General features: G+C 33.4%; 4 protein-coding genes across 5 annotated transcripts; 3 read left to right on the forward strand and 1 right to left on the reverse strand.

Annotated features, from left to right (window-relative positions):
- Positions 1–20: 20 nt before the first annotated feature.
- Positions 21–6,800, reverse strand: LOC8286879 (GBF-interacting protein 1). Of its 2 annotated transcripts, none has more exons than XM_015721549.3 (9): positions 6,399–6,800; positions 5,880–5,923; positions 5,250–5,319; positions 4,657–4,786; positions 3,905–4,542; positions 3,431–3,686; positions 2,611–2,872; positions 1,035–1,490; positions 21–778 (listed from the first exon to the last, which is right to left on the reverse strand). In XM_015721549.3, the coding sequence occupies exons 1-9, from the start codon at positions 6,622–6,624 to the stop codon at positions 482–484; spliced, it is 2,379 nt and encodes a 792-aa protein (XP_015577035.1). In that variant the 5' UTR covers positions 6,625–6,800; the 3' UTR covers positions 21–481. The 2 variants fall into 2 exon arrangements, with proteins under 2 accessions (XP_015577035.1, XP_015577034.1); XM_015721548.3 differs by having other exon boundaries at positions 3,431–3,689.
- Positions 6,801–10,543: 3,743 nt separating this feature from the next.
- LOC8286878 (heterogeneous nuclear ribonucleoprotein 1) lies at positions 10,544–13,205 on the forward strand. The gene is made up of 6 exons (XM_002522747.4): positions 10,544–10,766; positions 10,894–10,934; positions 11,006–11,169; positions 11,686–11,785; positions 11,890–12,059; positions 12,351–13,205. The coding sequence occupies exons 1-6, from the start codon at positions 10,711–10,713 to the stop codon at positions 12,864–12,866; spliced, it is 1,047 nt and encodes a 348-aa protein (XP_002522793.1). The 5' UTR covers positions 10,544–10,710; the 3' UTR covers positions 12,867–13,205.
- A 1,712-nt stretch (positions 13,206–14,917) lies between these two features.
- Positions 14,918–17,706, forward strand: LOC8286877 (ER membrane protein complex subunit 8/9 homolog). Its single transcript, XM_002522746.4, has 5 exons — positions 14,918–15,291; positions 15,732–15,878; positions 15,997–16,056; positions 17,012–17,178; positions 17,324–17,706. Exons 1-5 carry the CDS (start codon positions 15,082–15,084, stop codon positions 17,352–17,354), a joined length of 615 nt encoding a protein of 204 aa, XP_002522792.1. The 5' UTR covers positions 14,918–15,081; the 3' UTR covers positions 17,355–17,706.
- Positions 17,707–20,994: 3,288 nt separating this feature from the next.
- Positions 20,995–21,783, forward strand: LOC107261533 (glycine-rich cell wall structural protein 1-like). The gene has a single exon (XM_015721527.2). It carries the CDS (start codon positions 20,995–20,997, stop codon positions 21,781–21,783), a length of 789 nt encoding a protein of 262 aa, XP_015577013.2.
- Positions 21,784–23,006: the final 1,223 nt, after the last annotated feature.

Genomic DNA, 23,006 nt, shown 5'->3' on the forward strand with positions numbered 1-23,006 from the left:
CAAGATTGCCACAAAATCAATTAAAACAAATTATAACTGTCAATTCTGATATTTCAGTTACTATTGTATAAATCATTGTTCCCCAAAATTTAATATACAGGTGAGACATCTGACAAGGAAAATTTGGTAAATCCCACCTATCCTCGCTCAATCACTCGAATTTCCTATGGCATCTCAAGGAATGATGAGTTTTCAGAAAAAGAACAAAAAGAAGGTCCACTATCCAAGATTAAAATTGTACTAAAAAGAGATGGGGAAAATGAGAACTAAAACAAGCTGAACAACATAAATGCCTTGACCTATCATTTTTTGACTTAATGTCAGCATTTGTATCCCCACCTACAATATTAACCTACGATTCTTAGGCCGCACTTTATATTTACACTCAGATCAGGCCATCTTTCAAAAGCACTCTTTATGCTTTACTTAATCCACACCTGGAATGTATTTTACTTTGAGGCCACAATTGAGGTTTCACCTGTTAATAACTAGAGTTCCAATTGAGCTGTGCAAGTTGAGGCTGCTGATAAGCACCAGATGCGGGTCCCACAGTTTCAGCAGTTGCAGACAAGGCTTGAGACTGGTGCAAAATTGGATTAACGGTTGAGGGAGCAGCAATTGTCTGCATTTGTGGATAAATTCCAGGGAAAGGGCTAGGACCAGGCTGTGCATGGGGGAAAGCTAGGTGCTGTCCATGAGGGTTGAGATGGTACAAGGTATTGAGGTGCAAGCTGGATACATCTTGGCCTGGAGGAGAAATCCAAGCTGAAATATCGTTCTGCACAACCATGATCCAAAAATAAAAATAACTGATTAACATCAAAACTAAAAGATGACTTGGAGATAACCATATAAACACTAGAAGAGAATCACTGAATTATAAGTTTCAGTATATCATGGGTAAAGAGTTCAACATTTTCTTGTAATCTAGCTTCACATTGCACCAATGAAGGTTTAAAAATATGCAAAATTAGAGTATATATTAATCAATGAATAGTTGAATAAGCTTAAAAGATATATAGAACGAAACCAACCAGTGGTCCTGTCGTGTAGATTTGACTTTCCTTCAACTGAGATGCTGATAGATCCTCGTTGCTGGCAGCACTTCCAGAGGTCACAGCTGGACCAGGATTGAAGCCATTAGGGGAGGAACCAAATGAACCATATAAAGTTTGGATTCCAATAGGAGTTGAGTTTCCAGTACTAGTTCCTGGCTTGAATTGTGGAAGAGGGAACTTCACACCAGGCACAGGAGCTGCTGGTGTAAGATATGGGTTGCCAGTTGCTGGCTGTTGCGGCAGCCCATTGTGGGTTAAGAATTGGTGCATTGGTGGTAAGAAATATGGGTTAAAGTAATGGCCATAAGGGAAATAGTTAGGAGGAAAAGGTGGCCTATAAAGAAGTGGCTGCGGAGAAGCAGCTATAGAATTCTGTGCTGGAGTTGGACTTAGACTTGGACTAGGACTAGATGAAGCTGTAGGATTCTCACTCTGCAGTCCAACATGGCACAATTTAGAAACAATAACAGCATGGTAGCAAATAATAAATAAATGTAATCCAGGTTTTCTCTTCAAAATCATATGTAATTCTTTATCACTTAAAAATATTCCAAGAAGACTTCGGGATAGCAATTATAAATTGTCTTTAGTCAGACCTGACAGCTATTAGATAATTTATATTATTTCAGCTGAAGCAATGGTGCCAACAAGATATTGACATTGCTTAGAAGTTAGAAATATTATACAGCAAGTTAGCAACAGAAATATTTTCCAAGAGGTAATCTTCAGAAGATAATGGTTTTTCCACAACTTTGAATGACCAAAGCCTGTCATTAAGTCGAACTTTACTAAAAAGAACAGAAGAACAATTCTGAATAGATTCAACTAAGGGTGTTAGTCAAACCTGCTCAACCCGAGTTAAAGAGTTGAATGAATCTGTGAAAACCATTCAAATTATTCAGCTCTATGTTTAACTTTCCTGCAGTGGATTTTAAATTTGATCATGAACCAACATCATGGAATGGTTCTCAGTTGATGATTTTTAAACCAAATGCAAATCTAAAACCAACAATTTACCAGTTAAGCATGCATATAGATTTTATTAGATTAAGTTATCTTGGCACCTTCTGAAACTGTGTTCTGCACCATCCATATCTTGAGTTTTAAGGATATATTGCACAGGTCAGAACCTCGAAGGCAGAGAGCAATGTATATGCTTCTATCTTGAGTCAGTCTCTGGTTTCAAAAACTGGGTTTGCACAAGACTTTCAAGAATGAGTTTACCATTCTTCAATTGATAATTATCTACCATAGAATTTATTTAAATCATTTCATGTGATTATAATCACTAAAATTGATAAAACCAAGCACCAAAACCAAAAAAGATTAAACCTAGGTACTGGTTTCTCAGTTGTCATGGCTGGTGTAAAATCTGAGATTTCTCAAACCAAAAGTTTATCTTGGTTGGAGGAATACCCCAAATCCAAACAACTCTCATCCTTGAAAGCTATATACAACCACTAGTAAAAGCAAAAACTCAAAATATGGATAACAACATAGCAATGCACTAAACACTTCCAATAAAGCCAGAAAGGCGAGAGAAATCCCGCACCTGAGTCTCATGTTTCTCAAACTGTACAAAATGTCCCCCGTGCATGTGAGGCATGATTCCAAAACCATAGTTTGGAGCAATATGAAAAGCAGGGTTCTGATTGCCTTCTGGAAGCATCATCATTTCTTGAGTTGAGTTATCAGATTTCGAGTCTAAGGTAGTTGCAGCATTGCCATCTGACTTGAGTTTGTCAAACGTTTGCTGAGAAGATTCTGGTTGGTCAGGATGATCCACTTGCACAGTAGAGGAAATACTCTGATTGCTGCAAGCAATTCAATAATGAAAATGATGCCCGAAAACTTCTAAAAAACAAATAAAGCATAATTTACTGCAAGTCCTTTTTCCCTATTCCCTTTATTGGTTTCTATGTCAAATTGTTAACCATATTGCAGCAATATTAAGTTAAAAGACATTCTACAGATGTAGAATTCACAGAAAATAATAGGATAACATCATGTTATAGGTGAAAATATATCAGAACGGGTTGAGCAGACAACATAGGGCTTAACCACATATCCAACCACCAGTTATATCAGACCCAAGGAAGACATCCATATTTTTATATAACAATCATCCTGCATCAAATTTTGCTACAATAGATAAGCATTAAACTTGGAAGCAAGTACTCTTTGTTTTACTTTCTCTTCTCTACTTTTTATATATTGAGTGGTGCTAAATTTAAAACTACAAACATAGTTATCAGTTTTCATTCTTAAGATCCGTAAAAAGAAAAAAAAAAAAAAAAAGTCTGGCAAAGACAACTCAAATTCTCTGCACTAGGATTCAGGCAAGTCAAACACATAATATAACGATCACCAACCTCAAAGAAGGCTCCTTAGCAGTTTCATCAATCCTATGCGGCAAATCAACAGCATCTGCAGAGTTGATGTCGCAAGCATTGCCATTATTACTGGATCCCAATCCAGAATTAGTATCAAAACTTCCAAAAGATAACCCACTTTTTAAAGCTTCAGGTACTTTGAAGTGATTTGGAAATATAACATGTCCATTAGGGACAGTTTGCTCAGGTGACGAAGGAGAACTGTCTTCAGCTTGTGCATCCTCTGATGAGACTACTGCTTTAAAATGTGAAAAAATCAATGAGCCAAAAAAGTGAAAGCGCATAAAAATAAAAGATTTTTGCTCCAATGTCAAAAATTTTTGAGATTCTATAGAATCTCACTGGCAAAGACACAGAATAATAAAAGGTGTACAAGTGGAGAAAAATTTGAGCAATGAAGTACAAATACCATAAAGAATCAAATGGAACCTGTGAAGAAAGATATAAGAGTACCTGTTAAAGGGGTGACCGACTCCTGTGATGAATGGGTGTCGCCACTAGAAGACCTGAAAGCTAGAGAATGGTCATCAGTTGACAAAGAAGAAGGATGCAGAATTTTAGATAACTCATCCTCTTCAGCTGACTTTGGCTTGGAAAGTGCCTCTTTTTGGCTCACAGGGTGAAGAATATTAGATGCTGCTTTTTCATTCTCAGAAGTCTCTGAGTCAACATCAGATAGAACATGTTTATTTCCTTGAATGTGATTATGTCCTGCAGCTCTTAGCTGGCTATCTACTTCACGCTTAATTGCACCCACGGCACCAGGATGCCGAATCGTAGATGATGCCAATACAGGGTCTGAAGCAGAAGAATATACACCAGATACGGATGCTGAAATAGCAGGAGGTGGGAGATGATTCAAACTTGGCGCAGACTTTCCTTGCTGAACTTGGACCACAGACTCGGACATCTGGTTAGGTGGAGACGAAGTCCCAGAAGGGAGCAGTGGTACTTCGCCAGGCTTCTTGGCATCAACAACTAGACCATCCATAGCGACACTAACATCTCCATCTGTAAGCAACTGAGGGCCACATCCATGAGAACTCCCGTTGGGTAAATTCAAAGAGCCATTAGGTATGATTGCTGAAGCCCTGTAACAATATAAGAAGTGAATCAATTGCAATAGATAAGCAACAATATGAAAAGTTCCACATAGAATCATCAATAATAGCAGGAAAAAAAAAAAAGATCAATCATGTAATTACTTCGTCTCATTAGTTGCGCTGTCCGTATTTATTTTCTGGACAACCGGCAAAGGGGTTGAAGGGCCTTTCTCTTTCATCTGGTTGACTCCATTTTCCCTTCGAGAAGCTGCATTTCTCCGACCCATTGTATCTAATAAAAGCATTTTTCAACCCAATGCATCAATTACACAACTAAGAGTAAGAATTTCTCAAAGCAGATGATCTCACAATTTCTAAACTAACAATTTTATACTCATTAAATTTTATGTATGGTAAAAGTAGATGGGAATTTGCAGAGTACAAAGGAAACTGAGAATGGATAACAAATTCATAGACCTCCATTTTACTCTCTTATCAATGATCATAGAATGATAACTTATTTCCCTTCACGGCAGTTTGGTGGTAGGGAGGGACACGAGAGGCAGCAAGTAGAGGGAATGAGCACTAAAGAATGATGCGTTCTACTTGGTGAAATATCATAACAAGACGAGGTCATTGATGTTTCTATGCCAAGGGCCTCGAGTAACATAACATGTGGCGATGTGTTTTTGAGATGTGATGATAATAAATCTCAGAGTGACACTTCATAATTTGAACAAGGAATGAGAGAGTACCAGAATAGATATGATTAGCAGAATGATTTCCACGACCGCTCCTAGCCCCACGACCTTGGGTGCCTGACATCTGTGTAACACGAGAAATGAATTATAAATGATATGATCTACCAAAACAACAGAAAAACGAAAAGAAGACAATTGTTGTGATTGAACCAATTCTCATTATTGTTCTCATCATTTGCTTCAGTTACCCATGGAAAATAAAATGGAATAGAATATTCCAATTGTTGAGGTGGCTTGGCTAACCTAGGAATATTCAAAAATTAACCACCAAGATTTGTTACACTCGATATGATAACAGAGATTCAGCAATTTAAGATCATTGCATCAACAGAAGAAAAGATACAGGCCACAAGTTAGTCAAAAGATTCATGACCAGTCTTTTACACAAAAAATATGAATCTGTCATACCAATTGACAGACCCAAGAAGGTCAATATCACACTGCTCACAAGTTCTCAACTTTTAATGGATGGGAATGACATGGAAATCAATCTCATAGTGAACAAAAATATATAAGGAATAAAAATTAAATGCTTCTACTATCTCCAACAGAAAGATAAACTGTGAGATCATGTGTCTGCAGACAGTCCTAAAGTAGAAATTTTTTGAGAACAAGACATCTTACCTCCTTTCTTCGATCACGCTTACTTTTAACCTCATGAAACGTATCTGCAATTCCAAAATATTCAAATCAAGAAATGTTATATAGTTGGCCACAGATACAGAAATTATAGAAACAGCAAGCACCGTCTCGTCTCAACTTGTACAAATTGAATATATTCTCAACTAGAAACAAGTGCGAACATAATATAACCTGTATTGATAATGGCAAACTTGCTCAATGAAGATGAATTTAGTTTTACTATGAGACAAAAAGGAAATGACTCGCATGATCAGAAAATGGTACTCAGAAAGTTTGTCAATAAAGCAAGGCAGTAGCTATATCAACTATAAATGATTTCCGTATAAAAAGCGATGATTAGCTCAACTACAGTGGATCAAAACAACATTTAAACTTCATAAAGTCAATACCTTTACAAGCACATAAATCAACAAATTACAAACAGTCTTTTGCCGTTCAAATAGATCAAAACTCAATAAACCCTATACACGAACATTAAGAAAAAATAAAATTAGCTTTTACCTATATAAAGCAGCTTCTGTGCAGTTTCATTAGGATCCATGGAACAGTCTTTAAGGACAGAGTAAATATCTTCATCAGTATGTTGCTTTCCCGTGATCTCTCTTATACTCAGTATGGTTTTCCGTACTGTTTCCGGGATCGTAACCCTTCCAATCACACTTCCAGCTCCTCCGCCGCCGCCGCCGCCACGTCCGCCTCTACCTCCGGCGCCGCCGCTATTGCTCATGTTTTTATTTGAGTTTCTCTAATGATTGTAGGTTTGTGGCTTATTGTAGAGGAGAGATAGTGTGATTGTGGTGGCGAAGGGAAAGAAAGGAAAGGAGCGATTTTCTTTTTTCTTTTTATTATATATGAGAAAATTTTGACCTAATGTCTTAGGGAAGATGGTGAAGTGATTTTTGCTTATAAAGGACGGAGAAGACAAGTTTTTAACAAGATACTGTACATGAAAAAGCTTTTTTATTAATATGATAATAATTTAGCTCAAAAAAATTAATATAATAATAATATTTATTAAGTATGCTAATGAAATTGTATTAATGAAATGTTATGTTATTAATTTCTGTAAAACTATATTATTTTATTGTATAATAATATTTATTTTTATATTATTAATTAATTGAATTCGTGTATTTATTAATATCTGATGCACAAATTAATTATCAATTAGTGAGAAATTAATTATCAATTTACAATAAAATAAATAATTAGTTTCATTCATAATGCAGAATAAAAACATTGACATTAATTTTAAAATATTTAATTAAGATATTAAACATATAATTTTCATCTATTACTATTATTTATAAATATAGCAACCGAATCACATTCAATTAAACATTTAATATATGTTTTAAATAATATATTGTTAATATTATTAACTCATATTCTTAAACACATATTGTCAATATTTAGCTTATGCTTTAGCCAAAACTGTTTTTAGTTGTCTTTACTTTATTTCCCTAAAAGTACATATTATATATATATATATATATATATATATGTACATTATGAGCTATTTGAAGGAATTTTCTGCTGTATGATTTAAAATTCAATTCACAATCATGATCCTCCATTGTACACTTGTTAGCTTTGAAGTGATTATTATCATAAATCATGTTTTTATGAAAATAATTTTCTATGGAAATTGCATCCCTTTTTCTATAGTCTTATTAATTAAAATTAGAAATTTATGACTATGGACCGTAAAAGTTACGAAAACAATAATAATGCATACTCATTTTTGTTTATCTCGATTTTTATTTGTTTGATGTGTTATATTATTGTATTATTTTAATATTTTAAAATTAGAATATAATTTTATAAAAATATTATATGTCAGTAGATATATTTAAATAAATAAAAATAAAATGCTTAGCATTTTCAATTTTATCGATGCATTTGTGATCTTTAATAAAACCTAATGGATGTTGGCAGCAACCCATTCCAACCAAAGTTATAAATTTCATTATGGTCGTCCTTTCGGATTTATTATTTGAATAAAATATTTTAATACTTGAGCATTTCAAGTGCGTTTCACACTATTCCATATTATATATATAATTTAATTTTAAATTATTAAAATATAATACTACAAAATTATTATCCATAGTCTAATTAAAAATAGCATATTGGAAAGCAACAAGTATTCATATATCCAACTTTTTATTATTAAATAATTATAAAAATAAAATATCTTTTTATAGCACAACCAACTAAATTATAAAATATTATCTTATGGGACAGAGCTATGAAAATTAAATTACATAAATTTTTAAGTTGTTATTATAAAATAATATAGATTATATCATAAAATAATTATGAATTAGTAAAAAAAATATATAGTTAAACTGCGCAAAATGAAGTGATAGATAAAGATAAAAGATGATTATTTAAAGTTTTAGATTTTAATTCGTTTTTATTGATAGAGAGAAAAGAGATTTTATTGTGTTAAGATTAAGCTTTACCGAATTACTTAACTCATCAATAATATATACATTTATTTTCTATAAAATTACTTTATTGTGACCATTATCATTAATTTTAACTGAAATAGTAATTTTGTTACAATCATGGTCATTCCAATATGAGATGATTGAGATTTTGACCGATACAAAATATAAATTGTTCTTAATAAAATGAGACATCTCAACTCTTTCAGATGGAACAAAATGGAATCAATAACCTTTGATTCCAACAATGACTAAACCGGAAAGGTAGTTTCTCTCTTTTCTTTATTAAATATTTTTTTAGCTTTTTGCTTTTGGTATGTTATAATTTTAATTTCCAAGTGTTTCACTAATTTAATAGTGGTTATTTTAACTATTAAAGTAATACGAAACCAAATGTTTTACATAAGGTTACACATTAATTAACCTTGCACATATTACATAAAGTTTGTTATGGTAAAAAAATTGTTTAAGATTATATATTAAATTCATTTAGTAGAACATGAGCTCAAGTTCAATAATTTTATTGAATCTAATTCAAATTTAACATAATTTAATTAGTTAGCTCACAAATTTATTTATTTATTAGCTCGCAATTAGGTTCATAAAAATCTAATTCATTTTATTTATAAAATTTATAATCTAATTTCTGAGTTGGTTTGTAAATTTAATATTAACTCAAAGTCAAATTTTAATTATTATTATTGAATGATTTAATCTTGAATATATATATATATATATATATATATATATATATATATATATATATATACATATATATAAAAGATATTTTGTATTAGCATTAAAAATAGGAAACTTATAAATGCAAGGAATATCTAGTCCGGTAATGATGATAACGTCTAAGAATTACAAAGCTAAAATAATAATTTTATATGCGATGTTCACAAATAATTTGTTTATCTTGTGTCGTTTACAAAAAATATAAATTCATATTAATTGTTCTTATCTTTTTATTCCCCAAAATTTTATTATTTTTTAATTTTATTTTCCTCCTCTTTTATGAGAAAGGAAAGATTTATAGATCAACTAGAGATTAAAACCTTCATTTATTCTCAAATAAAATTATGTTATTGCTGATTAATTATTATAAAAAAAACAAATAATACATTCATTTACACATATAAGCATAATTATATTATTACCTTTCGCACTTTATCATTAGTCTTATGCAAATTATAAAAAATAAATCATTCCACCACGAGGTGACGAAGAAATAAATAACAAATAAGTTATAAAAAAATAATAGGTTAAATGATAAATAATTTTAAGTTTAAAAATAATTACCATAAAATTAGAGTTTTACTCAATGTTTGTTCGCATAGTTCTAAATATTGTTATTATTTAGTTTAAAAAATTATTATTATTATTTAAATAATTTCATAATTCCTAAAATAATTATGTATATGATTTAAATAGTACTAAAGTGAATACATATATAGCAATTTAATAAAAAATAAAAGATAAGATTATAAAACTTTATTGATTTATCAAAATTACATATTAATATATTCATATAACTTAATACTAAAATATAATTAATATTTTTTAATCATTAATAATGATCAATTAATTAAAAAAGTAAATTTTCAGATATAATAGTTTTATGATAGAATCAATATCAAATTAGAAAAATAATATATTATTTATATAAATATAATAAATTAAAAATATTAATTTAAAAATATAGAAGTTAAGCATTAATATATTAATAAAATGATTAAAATATAAAAATGAGATGTTAGCATAACATTGGTATGTCAAAAATATATATCATAATTTTATTCTATATATTAAATTTATTTTATGTGTCAGACTTTTTATGTCTCATAGTTTAAAAAAATAAATTTATCTATTTAAATAAAAAATTAAACCTTTAGTAATGTAATGAGTAAATTTTACAATTAATTTAATTATTTTTATTGTCATTAGAATCTATATGATGTGTGTAAATCTAATTGATAATTTTATTTAAAATTAAAATTGATTATAGTGTTTAAAATTTTAAACTTAAAAATTACATATTAAATTTGCTTATGTAATTTTCACCCCAATTCCAAACGCGGTTTTACGACAATTTGCGGCAGGATGCACCTATCCTGCGTGGCATCTGACTAGGCGGTTGTCTATTTATTCTCAGGCAAAAAACAATTAATGGGCAAAGTCGACATTTCACACCACACATCTCTCTTCTATTTACCACCACCACCCACATTCCCTTCGAAACCCTAACTCCTTTTCTTTTTTCCCCAAAGTTGCCTTCGAAGCCCTAAATCAATTCTCTTTCTCTCAACAGATTTCCCGAGAAAGTTCTCAATTCTAGCTGTTTAAACAGTTAATTCCTAATGGCTTCAAAGTCCAAAAGCGATAATCCTCACTCCGGCGATGGTGCCAGCCCTGGGTTTGTCTATCACTTCCCAGATTTGTTTTTTTTTTTCTTAACAGATGTGTTTGGTTTTGAAAAAATGGTTTCTCTTTTTTCTTTTCTTTTTTATCTCAACATGTTGTAATTTGTTATATGTTTGTAGGAAAATTTTTATAGGAGGATTGGCTAAAGACACCACGTATGGTAAGTTTTTGAATTTTTTTTGGGTTAACCAAGTATATTTTTACATTGTGATGATTTAATTAAATTTGCAGCTACTTTTAATAAACACTTCGGAAGGTATGGGGAAATAACTGACTCAGTAATTATGAAAGATCGGTACACGGGTCAGCCTAGAGGGTTTGGTTTTATTACTTATGCTGATCCTTCAGTTGTTGATAAAGTTATCGAGGACACTCATGTTATTCATGGCAAACAGGTAAAATATATTCTTTTTTAAATATATATGTTTACACATTAGTTGACTTGTGGGATGATGTTATCTGTTTAGTTTTATGTGTATATTGGAAAGGATTGGTTTTTTGATTAATTTTGGTTAGATTATGTTTGATATTGCACTAGAAGCATTTTAAGCCTGTTTGGGATTGTTGTTGGATAGGTCGATTTTTTCAATTTTATGAACTGCTTCTCCTCAAAAGCAGTTTCCAAAACTCAAAAAGAAAAAAAAATGCCAACTGCAATCCCAATCGGGCTATAGCCATGTATAGGTCATCTATGGGGCAATAGTGAAGCTTTGATTTGAATTGCAATTTTGGGGGCTTGAATCAATTGGCAATCAAGATTCTTTCTTCATTTCATATGCTTTGTGCTTGAGCAAATTATTAATCATATATTGGTCTGTATTTGCCTTAGGTTGATTGGGAATATCGTCATTTGTGTTTATAAATTTGGCTTTAATATTCAATCTATAATAGCATAATTAATAATGAAACAGGTGGAGATAAAGAGGACAATTCCTAAAGGTTCTGGGCAATCAAAGGATTTTAAGACGAAGAAAATATTTGTTGGTGGAATTCCATCATCAGTCACTGAAGGTAAGGACTTCCAACTTCTAGTAATGTATTTTTGAGGTGAAAAATAATTAATTATTTGGTGGTGCGTCTTTACACTTTTTTAACTGGTATCTGGAAACTTTCAGATGAGTTCAAGGGTTTCTTCTCCAAGTATGGGCAAGTGGTGGAACACCAGATTATACGTGATCATGAAACCAATCGTTCACGAGGTTTTGGATTTATTATTTTTGACAGTGAAGAAACTGTAGATGAAATGTTATCCAATGGAAATATGATTGATATGGCCGGTACTCAGGTGAGCTTGTTTAAGTGGCTTCAAAGCAATAAGAATGTAAACAGATTCCTGTTTGAGGTGTTGCCTGAATTTTTGCTCTCTGTTTCTGTTTTGCTACTGTTGAACCACAACCTTCCTTCTTCTATAATCTTTTCTCATTTTATGGATTTAGTTAAATACTGTTTGTTCTTTCTTTCTTAAATATTTTTACTAATATAGCAATGGAGATCCTTACAGGTATAGATTTCAGGAAAAGGCTCATGATAGTTTGCCTTCTGCAGAACCTAGGTTAACTAAGTTGCTTTGTTGTAGGTGGAGATCAAGAAAGCTGAACCAAAGAAAGCCTCAAACCCACCACCTGCTCCTTCATATGGTAGCAACTCTAGGGGTCGTTCTTACAATGACAGCTATGGTGGATTTGGAGGTTCTTATGGGGGGTTTGATGGAGGGTTTGGGCCTGGTCCCTATAGGACTCCTGGGAGTCTGGGTGGTAGACTTAGTAGTGCATATGGGTACGGTAGTGGTGGTGGGGACTTTGGTGGGAGTTATGGAAGTTTTGGAGGGAGTAGCCTAGGAGGTTACCGAGGTGAATCTTCCCTTGGTTATTCTGGTCGATTTGGACCTTATGGTGGCGGGTTTGGTGGAGGTTATGGTGGTAGTGGTTTAGGTGGTTATGGTAGCGGAGGTGAAGGGTATGGAAGTTATGGAGGTACAGGATACGGTGGGGGTTACGAATCTGGTGCAGGTGCTAGTTATGGAGGAGCAGGTGGGCTGTATGGAAGGGGAGGCTATAGTGGCAGTAGTCGGTATCATCCTTATGCAAGATAGAATGAAGTTTGATGCAGTTGCTTAAGCTTTGCGTAGAAGTTCCAAACAGGGTCCTATAGTTTAAAAAAGCCTTGTGAAATTGATAGGCACTGTCTCACATGCACTAGAAGTCTCCTATCACTGCGATTGAGGAAGCTTTTAAGGATAAGAAGATCACTCTATTAGATTATTTCTTCTATGTATTTTTTAGACAGACTTAGCTTTTGCTTGAACTTAGTTCTTGGTGTCACTTATTCTAGTTATTTTTTAATATAGTTTGTGTTGTAGACCATAGTATATTGGTTTGGAGCTTGTTGGTATTTTATATTAGTTATATCTAGATAGATATATCATAATTCATACCTTGTTTTTTTTTTTTTTTTTCTCTTTTTACTATCCAGCATAGTCTTTCACGGGGACCATCTTAATCAGAGTTCAGTATGTCGTAAATCATCCCTTGGTATTTAGATTGTGTGAATAGAAAGGCATTCAACTCTGGGCTGGGTACGAATTATACTCGGACCGGGTTGAATATGAATGAATTTGAGACCAACTAAGCAAGTTTTGCAATCATATTTTTGCGTAGTTGGAGCCAGTGTTGTTGGTTGGTCATAGGTTATAACATCACTTCCTGAAGTTTGTTGTGTAATGGGTTATAAGAAACAGTGTGGCTTCTTGGCATTACTTGTTCCTGAATCCTTTCAATTTTGCTTCAGTTCGGATTTCTGCTGCTCCTTTTATTTTTGGGCAAACGAAATGAAAATGATCTTTTTTAGTTTCTATGGCAAGTGCTACATGTTGGCATTTAGTTTGATATTTGGGGTGTTTTCACAGCGTGCATAGCAATTATCCTTCTGTCGGCTGTATTCAGATGTGGACTTGTACTAACATTGGCAACTGTTCTCAAGTTGGTGATTGCCACTTGTTGTCAATATACACATTTTTTTTGTTTGGCGGTAGTAGAACTGTTTTTATTAGGCAAGGATGTGGGGCTAAATTCGAATTTAAATTTGTTACATGACATGGTGAACTATTTTATTAAATTTGTTCCTTCCATGTGCAGAAAAAAGCACAACTTATAGTTATTTATATAGAGTTTACTTGTGTTGGCATTTTTGGCCAAACGAAACAGACTGCATTCCGAATAAGAAAAATATTTGCTGATGTATGACACCCTTAACTCGGGGGGTGTCATTATGATGTATGCGTGAAAAATAGGGAAATGGCATTCGGGAACGGATTCTCTGTGATCAGCATACTCGTGGAAGTCTCCTCGAAAGATAAACCAAATATACCCTTACCAAAAGACAAATATTGCCGTTGTGTAATATTCCATTCATGTGTGATGGATGAATGATAATCAAAGATAAAAGACAAAAAAAAAAAAAAAAGAAAAAGAAAAAAGAGCGACGTTATTTGGATGATGAAGATAAAGTTGAAGACATGAGATTGTTCATGCCCTGTTTTCTTTTTAGTTGTATAATTATTTTGGGATTACAGAGTGAACAAACTGTCCTTTTTAACATAAGGCGATTGGTTTGAATTTTTGTTGGCGGAGGAGCCAGTCTGACCCTTTGTACTACGCATGAATAGAGTATCTGTTAGAGAGGAAAATGGGAACTGTTTGCTATTATTATATTTGACTCTTATTCTCTTATTCCCTTGTCGAAGATAAAATTTATCACACCCTTTTTTTTTTTTTTGCAAAAGTGAGTTATATTTTAAATATGCTGTCCTTTTTGTCCCCATAATTTTAACAAATTAATGTCATTCCTCTCCTCATGATAATGATTGATTGATGTTATATAACCAATCATAAAAGGGATAAAATAATTTTGTTATAACTAATTATATACAAATATCTATTGCTCAATTAGTTTAATATCAATTTCACAATACTCATTTTATTTAAAAATGAATTCCAAATTTATTATAAAAAACAGCATAGCAAACACGAAAATCAATTTATACACATAAGTCAAATTCATTAAGAATTCGTTTACAAAAACAATAAATTCCGTATAAAGATTAAGCTAGACAGAATGCTAAAGAGCGACTTCAAATCTTTGGGAAGTACCATAGTTGATAAAACGACGTCGTATTGATATATTCACGTTCTACCTTAAAAACAACGAAGGAAACAAAAACTCCTCTCTCCGAGTTCGCTAAGCAAATTACAGAGAGCCAAAAAAAACTCTTCTCTCGCCGGCGACTGTAATTTCCGGTACCCAAGAAGATGGGAGGCGGCGGAGAGTTGAAATACGAGATATCGCAAAACGCATACATAAAGCTGGTCCTTCACGCACTCAAGCACAAGTCAACATCGGTTAATGGAGTTTTACTAGGTCGATCTGACAAGAAAGACGTCGTTGAAATCGTAGAATCAGTTCCTCTTTTTCATAATCACTTAGGTCTCCTCCCTCCTCTCGAGATCTCCTTAATTATGGTAATATCTTATGTTTTAGATTCACTTCACTTCACTCAATTACGCTTTCTATAGCATAAAAAAGAATTAACTTGTGTGTTAAATAAGCTAAAAAGCTTGTATTTCTTTTCTACTTTACTGTTACTTTTTTTTTTCTGTGTCAATTTTATCGGGTAACTGTTATTATCATTATTATTATTTTTTCTACTGTTGAAAGTGGAGCATAATTTACATTGGGTGTGTTTGGGACTCTTAAGAGTTCAAGTGAATTGAATTCAATTCTTGTGTTTGCGAAGCTCGTAGTTGCTAGAATTTAATTCTTTTAACTTTTTAAAAACAAGGAATTTGAAGGAACTCAATAGAAGTCTTACAATGTATTTATCATTCCAAGAAAAGGCCTTGAGGTAAGGTTATGGATTGATTGGTGATTTTGGTTTTCTTTTTCCTCCATTAATCTACAGATAGAGGAGTATTATGGTGCTCAAGGACTGGGTATAGTAGGGTATTTCCATGCAAATGAGAGGTTTGATGATTTTGAGCTGGGTAATGTGGCTAAGAATATTGGGGATCACATTTTTCGCTATTTCCCTCAAGCTGCTATTCTCTTGGTATGCATCCTTTGTTTGATTATTTTGTGTTTTTAATGCTGCTTTTGTGGCTCGACTTTGTTCTCTTTTTTTTTTTGACTTATTTTGGTGTCCTTTTTCTTGAATTTTTCTTCTCTAGTTAGATAATAAGAAGCTTGAAGCATTGACAAAGGGGAAAGACCAGAGCCCTGTGTTGCAGGTTAGTTTCGTCGTTCTTGCTCTTATATCTGGAAGAAATAAAGAGGAAAAATAACTATCATTAAATGCATTTTATGAATGTACAACTGGGAGAATTGAAGACTGCAGCCTGTGTTGATGACTAGTTGACCTCATTAACAGAAGATTCTGTAACGGGATTGACATGCAGGACACCAATGAGATTGGATAATCTTGTGCCCTGGTTATAGTCAATTGAACATGCTGGTCTTTGAGATTGTTATGTTAAAAGAAAAGGGTTAACTGCTGTATGTAGGCTGCTTGAAACAAATGAGAAATTACTTAAAATCTGAATTTTGGATTAACTTTGATTCTGCAGAAAAGTGGCTCATCGCTAGATTTGGAGCTGTCCACTGTGGCATGTGACATTTAGAGTGTCCTTGATACCTTGTACAATGTATCATTTGGCCCTAGGAATTGCCACTTAAGTGGCGAAAATGGCATGTTAGCAGTCAAACTTTGTAAAACATTGTGTGATGGTCATGGGAAATATCTGTATCTACAGACTTGTGGCACTTTCTTGCCAACATTCTTAGGATTCATCTTGGTTTAGTTATTTTCTTGAATTTTATTGATTAGGGTCAAATTCATAGTTCTTATTTGCATTGAGTTTTTCCTGAACAAGTTTCACAAATTATTAATTGAAATATCTCCAAGGTACTAATATTTGTAATTGGCAATGTGATTTCTGTCATTAACATTGCATAAAACATGCCTTTTGTTGTTCCTTCGTCACTATTGTTATGCATTACATGTTGTTGGTCCTTGATTCAGTGTTAGGTTGTTACCGGGGTTGGATAACCAAACCATCGCAACGAACTTCCATGTGCCACTGTTTTTAGTATCATTGTAATTTGATTGTTGAGTTATAGCATCATTGGCCTTACAGATTTGACTTTAAAAATCAGTCACGTATTCTGTTTCCCGTCTTGCACTAGCTTTATACAAGGGATGCATCAAAGAACTGGAAGCTAGCTGAATCAGATGGAGGCAGCAAGTTGATACCGAAGGAGCCAGCAGCAAATGTTGTGTTGTTGGATTTTATTTCATCCAAGAAGTGGCAGGATGTTGTAGATTTTGATGATCACCTTGATGACATTACCAAGTAAGTACCACACATGAATGCTTGCTTGTGCAGTTGCAACTACAAAACACATACACTCACGTGCTTTGATTTCCATGGCATAGCAATTAGTTCTAAACAAAATCTTATCTGGAAATTTCAATGAACTGTCTCTCTTTATTTTCAGGGATTGGCTGAATCCAGATCTCTTCAAGTAGTTTTGACTTCTCCTTGTGAATTTCAGTGATTGTTTCTTGTTTTAGCATCTGGTCTACATTGATGTATGATGCAACAACTTGATGGAGGAGACTTGGTTAAAATTATAATAGGCAATGGGCTTTGGTAGTAAAGCATCAATGGGACGTCCATTCTGTGTTAAATTTTGGAAATTTCTAAGACAGGAATGTCAGTGTCTTATTTTGAGGGAACATCTTCGTTGTATTAGTTCTAAGAGTTGCAATGACATGCTATTCAAATGGTCTGTTCTTAACATAAATTTTGTTTACGGGACCTTGGTTTCAATGATGTAGATGTGCGATTTCGAGAAATGCAATAATTGTATTCGCATCATGGCCATTTTCTTTTATTTTACCACCATTGCCAATTTGTCCGATTCACAGTTTCACTAGAAAATGGGAGCATATCAAACCTTCAAAGCTCGTTATACATGCTGAAATATGAAAGCAAATACTCATTCGACTAATCCTGTTAAACCTTTTTATTTGGTGGAATCATCATTGGGACCTTTTGATAGTTATTTTCAGGCAAAACGTATATATGTGATAAAATGTTCAAAAATCACCACCATCATAGTAGTCCAAGTGCTTGAACTGGACTTGGAGAATGTTGTCAAGTATGAAAATGTGAAAAACCTGGAGAATAAAGCCTTGGTTTTGGATGAGAAATCTTATTTGTTGGTGGATGTATCAAGTGATGAATATCGATAGGAAGGCTAATTGTATACACTTTTATACAAATCATATATGATACAAGTAGTTCTATTGCTTATAGCAGCAATCGAAGCTTCACAAGAAAATTTGTTGCGTTCCGACTCTTTCAATAAAATCTGTCAGGATCAATGTCCGATAGAAAATAAAAACATCTACTTCTACCCTAATCAAGACTTCTAAAACTCCCATTTCTTGCATATATTAATAGAAAGCAATATCAGAATAGCGAAAGCTTGTAAATTAATGACAAACGCGCTTGTTTTGCTCCTTGTCATTGTTTCTACTGCCTTTTGATTTGTTTAGCATTCAAACTGTACTCGAAACTGAAATATAACTACTCAGGAATTTCTCGATGTTGTTCCAATCCAATTTGTTTTCTTGAACATTAACTTCGGCCTGCCCTGAATTTCTCAGACCTCGCTAGATTGAATTCTGCCTTGTCGATGTGGTGCAGATCATAGTTCTGTCTTCTGGTCGAGGGCTGAACTAGCGCTGCACCTGAAAGTTTCTTTCCAAGCGTCCAAAAGAACCACTACAATTTAAGGACACTGCAAAAACAATGCCACGGCAGATTAGTGCATTTTGCTGTATCAAATACGAGCTAGCAGAAATATAAAGAAAGCCACGGATATAATAGAACCAGGATTGCAATAAACTGCCTTTGTGTGTTTCATCAATTAGCCTTAATTTCACGCAGATGCAGAAGCCTTTACCGCAACCAAATGGATGGTTCCTTTTTTAATCACTGCATGTCATGATACTAGCAACATTAGTAGATGATGGATGTCGTATAAAAAACTGAAGTCTTGGTGCGTGGAGATTGTAGAGCAATACAAGTTGCAGACTGTGATTGGATCATTTGTCGCATGATTGGATACATGGTAGCACCTTATAAAGTTAGAAGTTAAAGAATCTTACTTGGAAGTAGAAGATCCATAAAAAAGAAAGCTAGAATCTAATAATACAAGGAATCACGCTATGGATAGATCCGAGTATGGATTCCGATTTTCTAAATCCACGTCAGAAAATTGTTTTAGAAAAGACCACAACTGAAATAACTGAAACAAATTAAATATCAAACTACATCAAATGAAAAATACTTTACTATTACAGTACAATTTTGATTCTTTAATAATAACTGAGTCAAAATTGTACTAAGACCGAACCATATTGCACTAATCTAAGACCAAACTATTAGAACTAATTTTATTATTAGTGTTGTTATTTCTATTATTATTATCAAAATATTTTTTCATTCTACATATATAATTTTTATAAAAAAAATATATACAAATAATAAACTAACTTATTCAACTAACCTTTAAAACAAAAGTTATTAAAATAATTTAATGAGCTTGTATAAGTATTGAAAGGACATTGAATAATCGATTTGTACTGAATTGAAAAAAATAGTTTATACAGTACAATGTCATTTATATTTAAATACGGTTCGAATTTCTTTCCATTTTAAGAAGTCTGGAATTTAAATACATTACTGATTCTTTAATGGCAATCATACTAAACCGATCAATGTTCAGCTCTATTTCCGAATACTTCACAAAATTAAAAATATAAACTATTATCACCACCTTTGAGGCCAATGCAAAATTTCTCAAGGCAAGATATAGAAAGCCTACACTTAAAACCCTAGGAATGTACTTAAAAGAGAAGAAAGGAATCTGAAATTTTACTAATACTTGAAAATTCAATGCCTTGCAATTGGTGATTATAGCCGCTATCATATTCTTTTAAACCTTTAGGCTAACTTGGAAACCAAAAAAGAAAAAAAATCTCATAAAAGAGAAAATATAAAAACAATCTGTAAACAAAACATTAGAAAGATTTTCAAAATAAAATAGTATCCTAAATAATCTTTCTTATAAAGAATCTAAAATAGAAAATCACTTAAATAAATAAGTTTTTTTTTTCCAAAAATTAAATGTATAACAATTTGGTTAAGGACACTCCTGTGTCGTGTCAATTCTTACTCGCACAAACACAATGGTTCTGGATTCCAGGACAAGACCATTTATTCCTTTCTTCGTCAGGATGCAAAAGCACCAATATATACATCCATGGTAAAATCTACAGGCTGCCAAATTGAAGGTATTTGGTGCTGCTGCTGGCACTGAGTGTATCCTCCTCTCAAACCTCATATTATATGCCACATAAACTAAGATGGGAGGAAGAAATGGACCGGAGTACTGCTGGCAAAAAATTTGTGATGAATAGTACGGACGAGTGAATTATCGGTGACATTTAGGTATATGATTCTGTTTATGTGCCAAATTGATAAATGATTGATATATTATTTATTAATTTTTAATAATTGAGTATATATCAATTACTTGATATTAATTAACTACATAATATTTATATAAAACTAATATTATTATAAAAATATGAGAAATTTCTATATAAATTTGGTGTATACACTGTAACTAATAGGAGAGACTGACACATATGTGTTGAGTGTTTTTGATATTTTAATATTAAATAATTGATATATAATCTATTATTTAGAACTAATAAATAAGTGTATCAATTTGGTATATAATTGGAAAATATTAAAGAGTATATAAACATTTTCTTGGAAATACAGTTTTCCTCATTTTTGGCGGTATGAACATCATTAGAATTTCATTTCGCGTAAAATTCAGAAAATCATCGGCTTTATTGCAACCAAGGAATAGCTGAGAACAACGTTAATTTTATGTCAATTTTTATCAGTTATTCCTATCACCGCACGTCAATTCTTTACTCATACAAACACCATGATTCTGAATTCCAGGGCCAACACTTTTGCCCCCATGATCTTGATCATGCAAAACTTTCCTATATATACGTACCTAAATCTCAACTGGAGTACCAAGAAATTTGGCAAGGGATAAGTTTATAATTCAAGAAGATGGTTTCATTACTAAATTGTTTCGCGGTATGTTTCTTGGTGTTGGTGAGCTTAAGCGTGAGTCTTTCTCACAGGGTCCTTTTGGACACCACTTCTGATGATAGTTTCAGTGATATTGGGTCTGCAGAGATCCCATTGATACCTCTCCCACCACGTGGTAGCAGCAACGATGGAAGTTCACATGTCGGTATTGGAGTAGAACTTGGTGATCCTGGTGCTCGGTATGCGCCGATTGGCAGTGGTGATACGGGTAGTGGCAGGGGAGGCTGGATGGGCGACTGGGTTCCAATTGGAGGTGGCGGTACACTAGATGGAGCAGGCAACGGTGAGAATTTTGTTGGAGTAAACCCGATTGGCAGCGGTGATACTGATAGTGGCAGAGGAGGCTGGGGTCCAATAACTGGTGGAGGTGGTACACTAGATGGAGCAGGCAACGGTGAGAATGTATTTGTTGGAGTAAAGCCGATTGGCAGTGGTAATTTTGATGACGAAGGTGGTCAAATTAGAACCTCTCCTAGCAGTGGAGAAGGTGGAGGCGGCGATATTATTGGAACTGTCGCTAGTAGCGGAGGATGGGATAGAGGAGTTGATGGTCTTGGTGTTGAATATATGCCGATTGGCAGCGGTAATTTTGGCGGTGGAGAAGGTCAAATCGGAACTGCCCCAGGGTATGTTCCAAGCGGTAATGTACGTAGCACTGGAAGAAGAGCTGCTCAAGTTGGAAGTGCGAGTGCCCGTTGGTCTACACCAATACCAAAGTATGGAGGTGGTCAAACGATGGGTGGGTAGGAGTGCTGCAAAAGAAAACAAACGAAGCAACCCATGCAATAAAGCCATTAATAAAGAAGATGATGATGATGAGCCTTCATTAGTTAGATTGTGTTCTCTAAACAAGTTCAGCAATAACCTCATTTTAATTATTTCAAAACGTTTCTATTCACAGTGGAAAACAATCCAACACAAACATAAGACAATAATTTTAATCTTTGAATGATTTGGGTTTCTTTCTTTCAGCTTGATAATTCATACAGCAGGCAGTAAATATTCATTGCATTGCATTTCATTTAGGATAGAGGGTAATTAAATGTATGTAACTTGAAATCTTAAGAAGAATTAATGATTTACAATTTCTGGAAAATTATCAAAGAAAAACAAATCACAAGAACTAGTACAACTTCAATCTTGGATGGATTACTATTTACCTAATCAGATTCTATTCTATGTAATTGGAAAAAGTTTTTGCACTGTATTTTCTACAAGGCTTGCCATGCATATTTAAGGTATTAACCAAATTTACGTAGGTCATCCATCAGAAAAGGAAAAATTATCAATCAGTGATGCTAGCACAACACAACTTGATTCAGTGTCTCCCTACATATTGTCACAGACTTGTTCTTGATTACTAACCAACCACGCGACACTAACTGCTTTCTATACTCAGATAAGTAAGCTAGTCAACCTTATTCCTCGGATGCTAGACAAAATGTTAGCTAAGATGGTAAAAAGAATAATAGAGAGCTAAAGATAACTTGGAGAGCTTTTATAAAGAGAGTTTGCTTGCTTTTTTCCTTGATATTTTACTTGATGCTTACAAATGAAGTTCCTAAGCTATTTATAGACCTCCACCTCCTCAGTGGACGGTGATGATTGATTTGATCTAATGGCTAAGATTAAGTATCTAGAATTTTCTATACAATTCTATACTTATCTACATATTCTACAATCTCTAGATGATTATAGAATATTCTAGAATCCTTCCTTGTCTTTCAAAAAATTCTGGAGACTTCTTGGACCTTCAAACCTCGTTCAAGTAGGGAAAACTTGCAGGCTGTGACATTCTCCCACACTCATTCTGGCGACGCCCTCGTCGCATCCTCCTTATATGCCTTGATTAAGTCCTTGAAGTTCCACAAACTGAGCTCGTGCTCCCAACTAGCTTCACTTTCGGGCAATCCCTGCCACTTCACAAAATACTCGATATAGCTTGGATGGGAATCCCTTCTCGGTATATG

Source organism: Ricinus communis, chromosome 9, assembly GCF_019578655.1.
Source record: "Ricinus communis isolate WT05 ecotype wild-type chromosome 9, ASM1957865v1, whole genome shotgun sequence".
Classification (NCBI taxonomy): domain Eukaryota; kingdom Viridiplantae; phylum Streptophyta; class Magnoliopsida; order Malpighiales; family Euphorbiaceae; genus Ricinus; species Ricinus communis.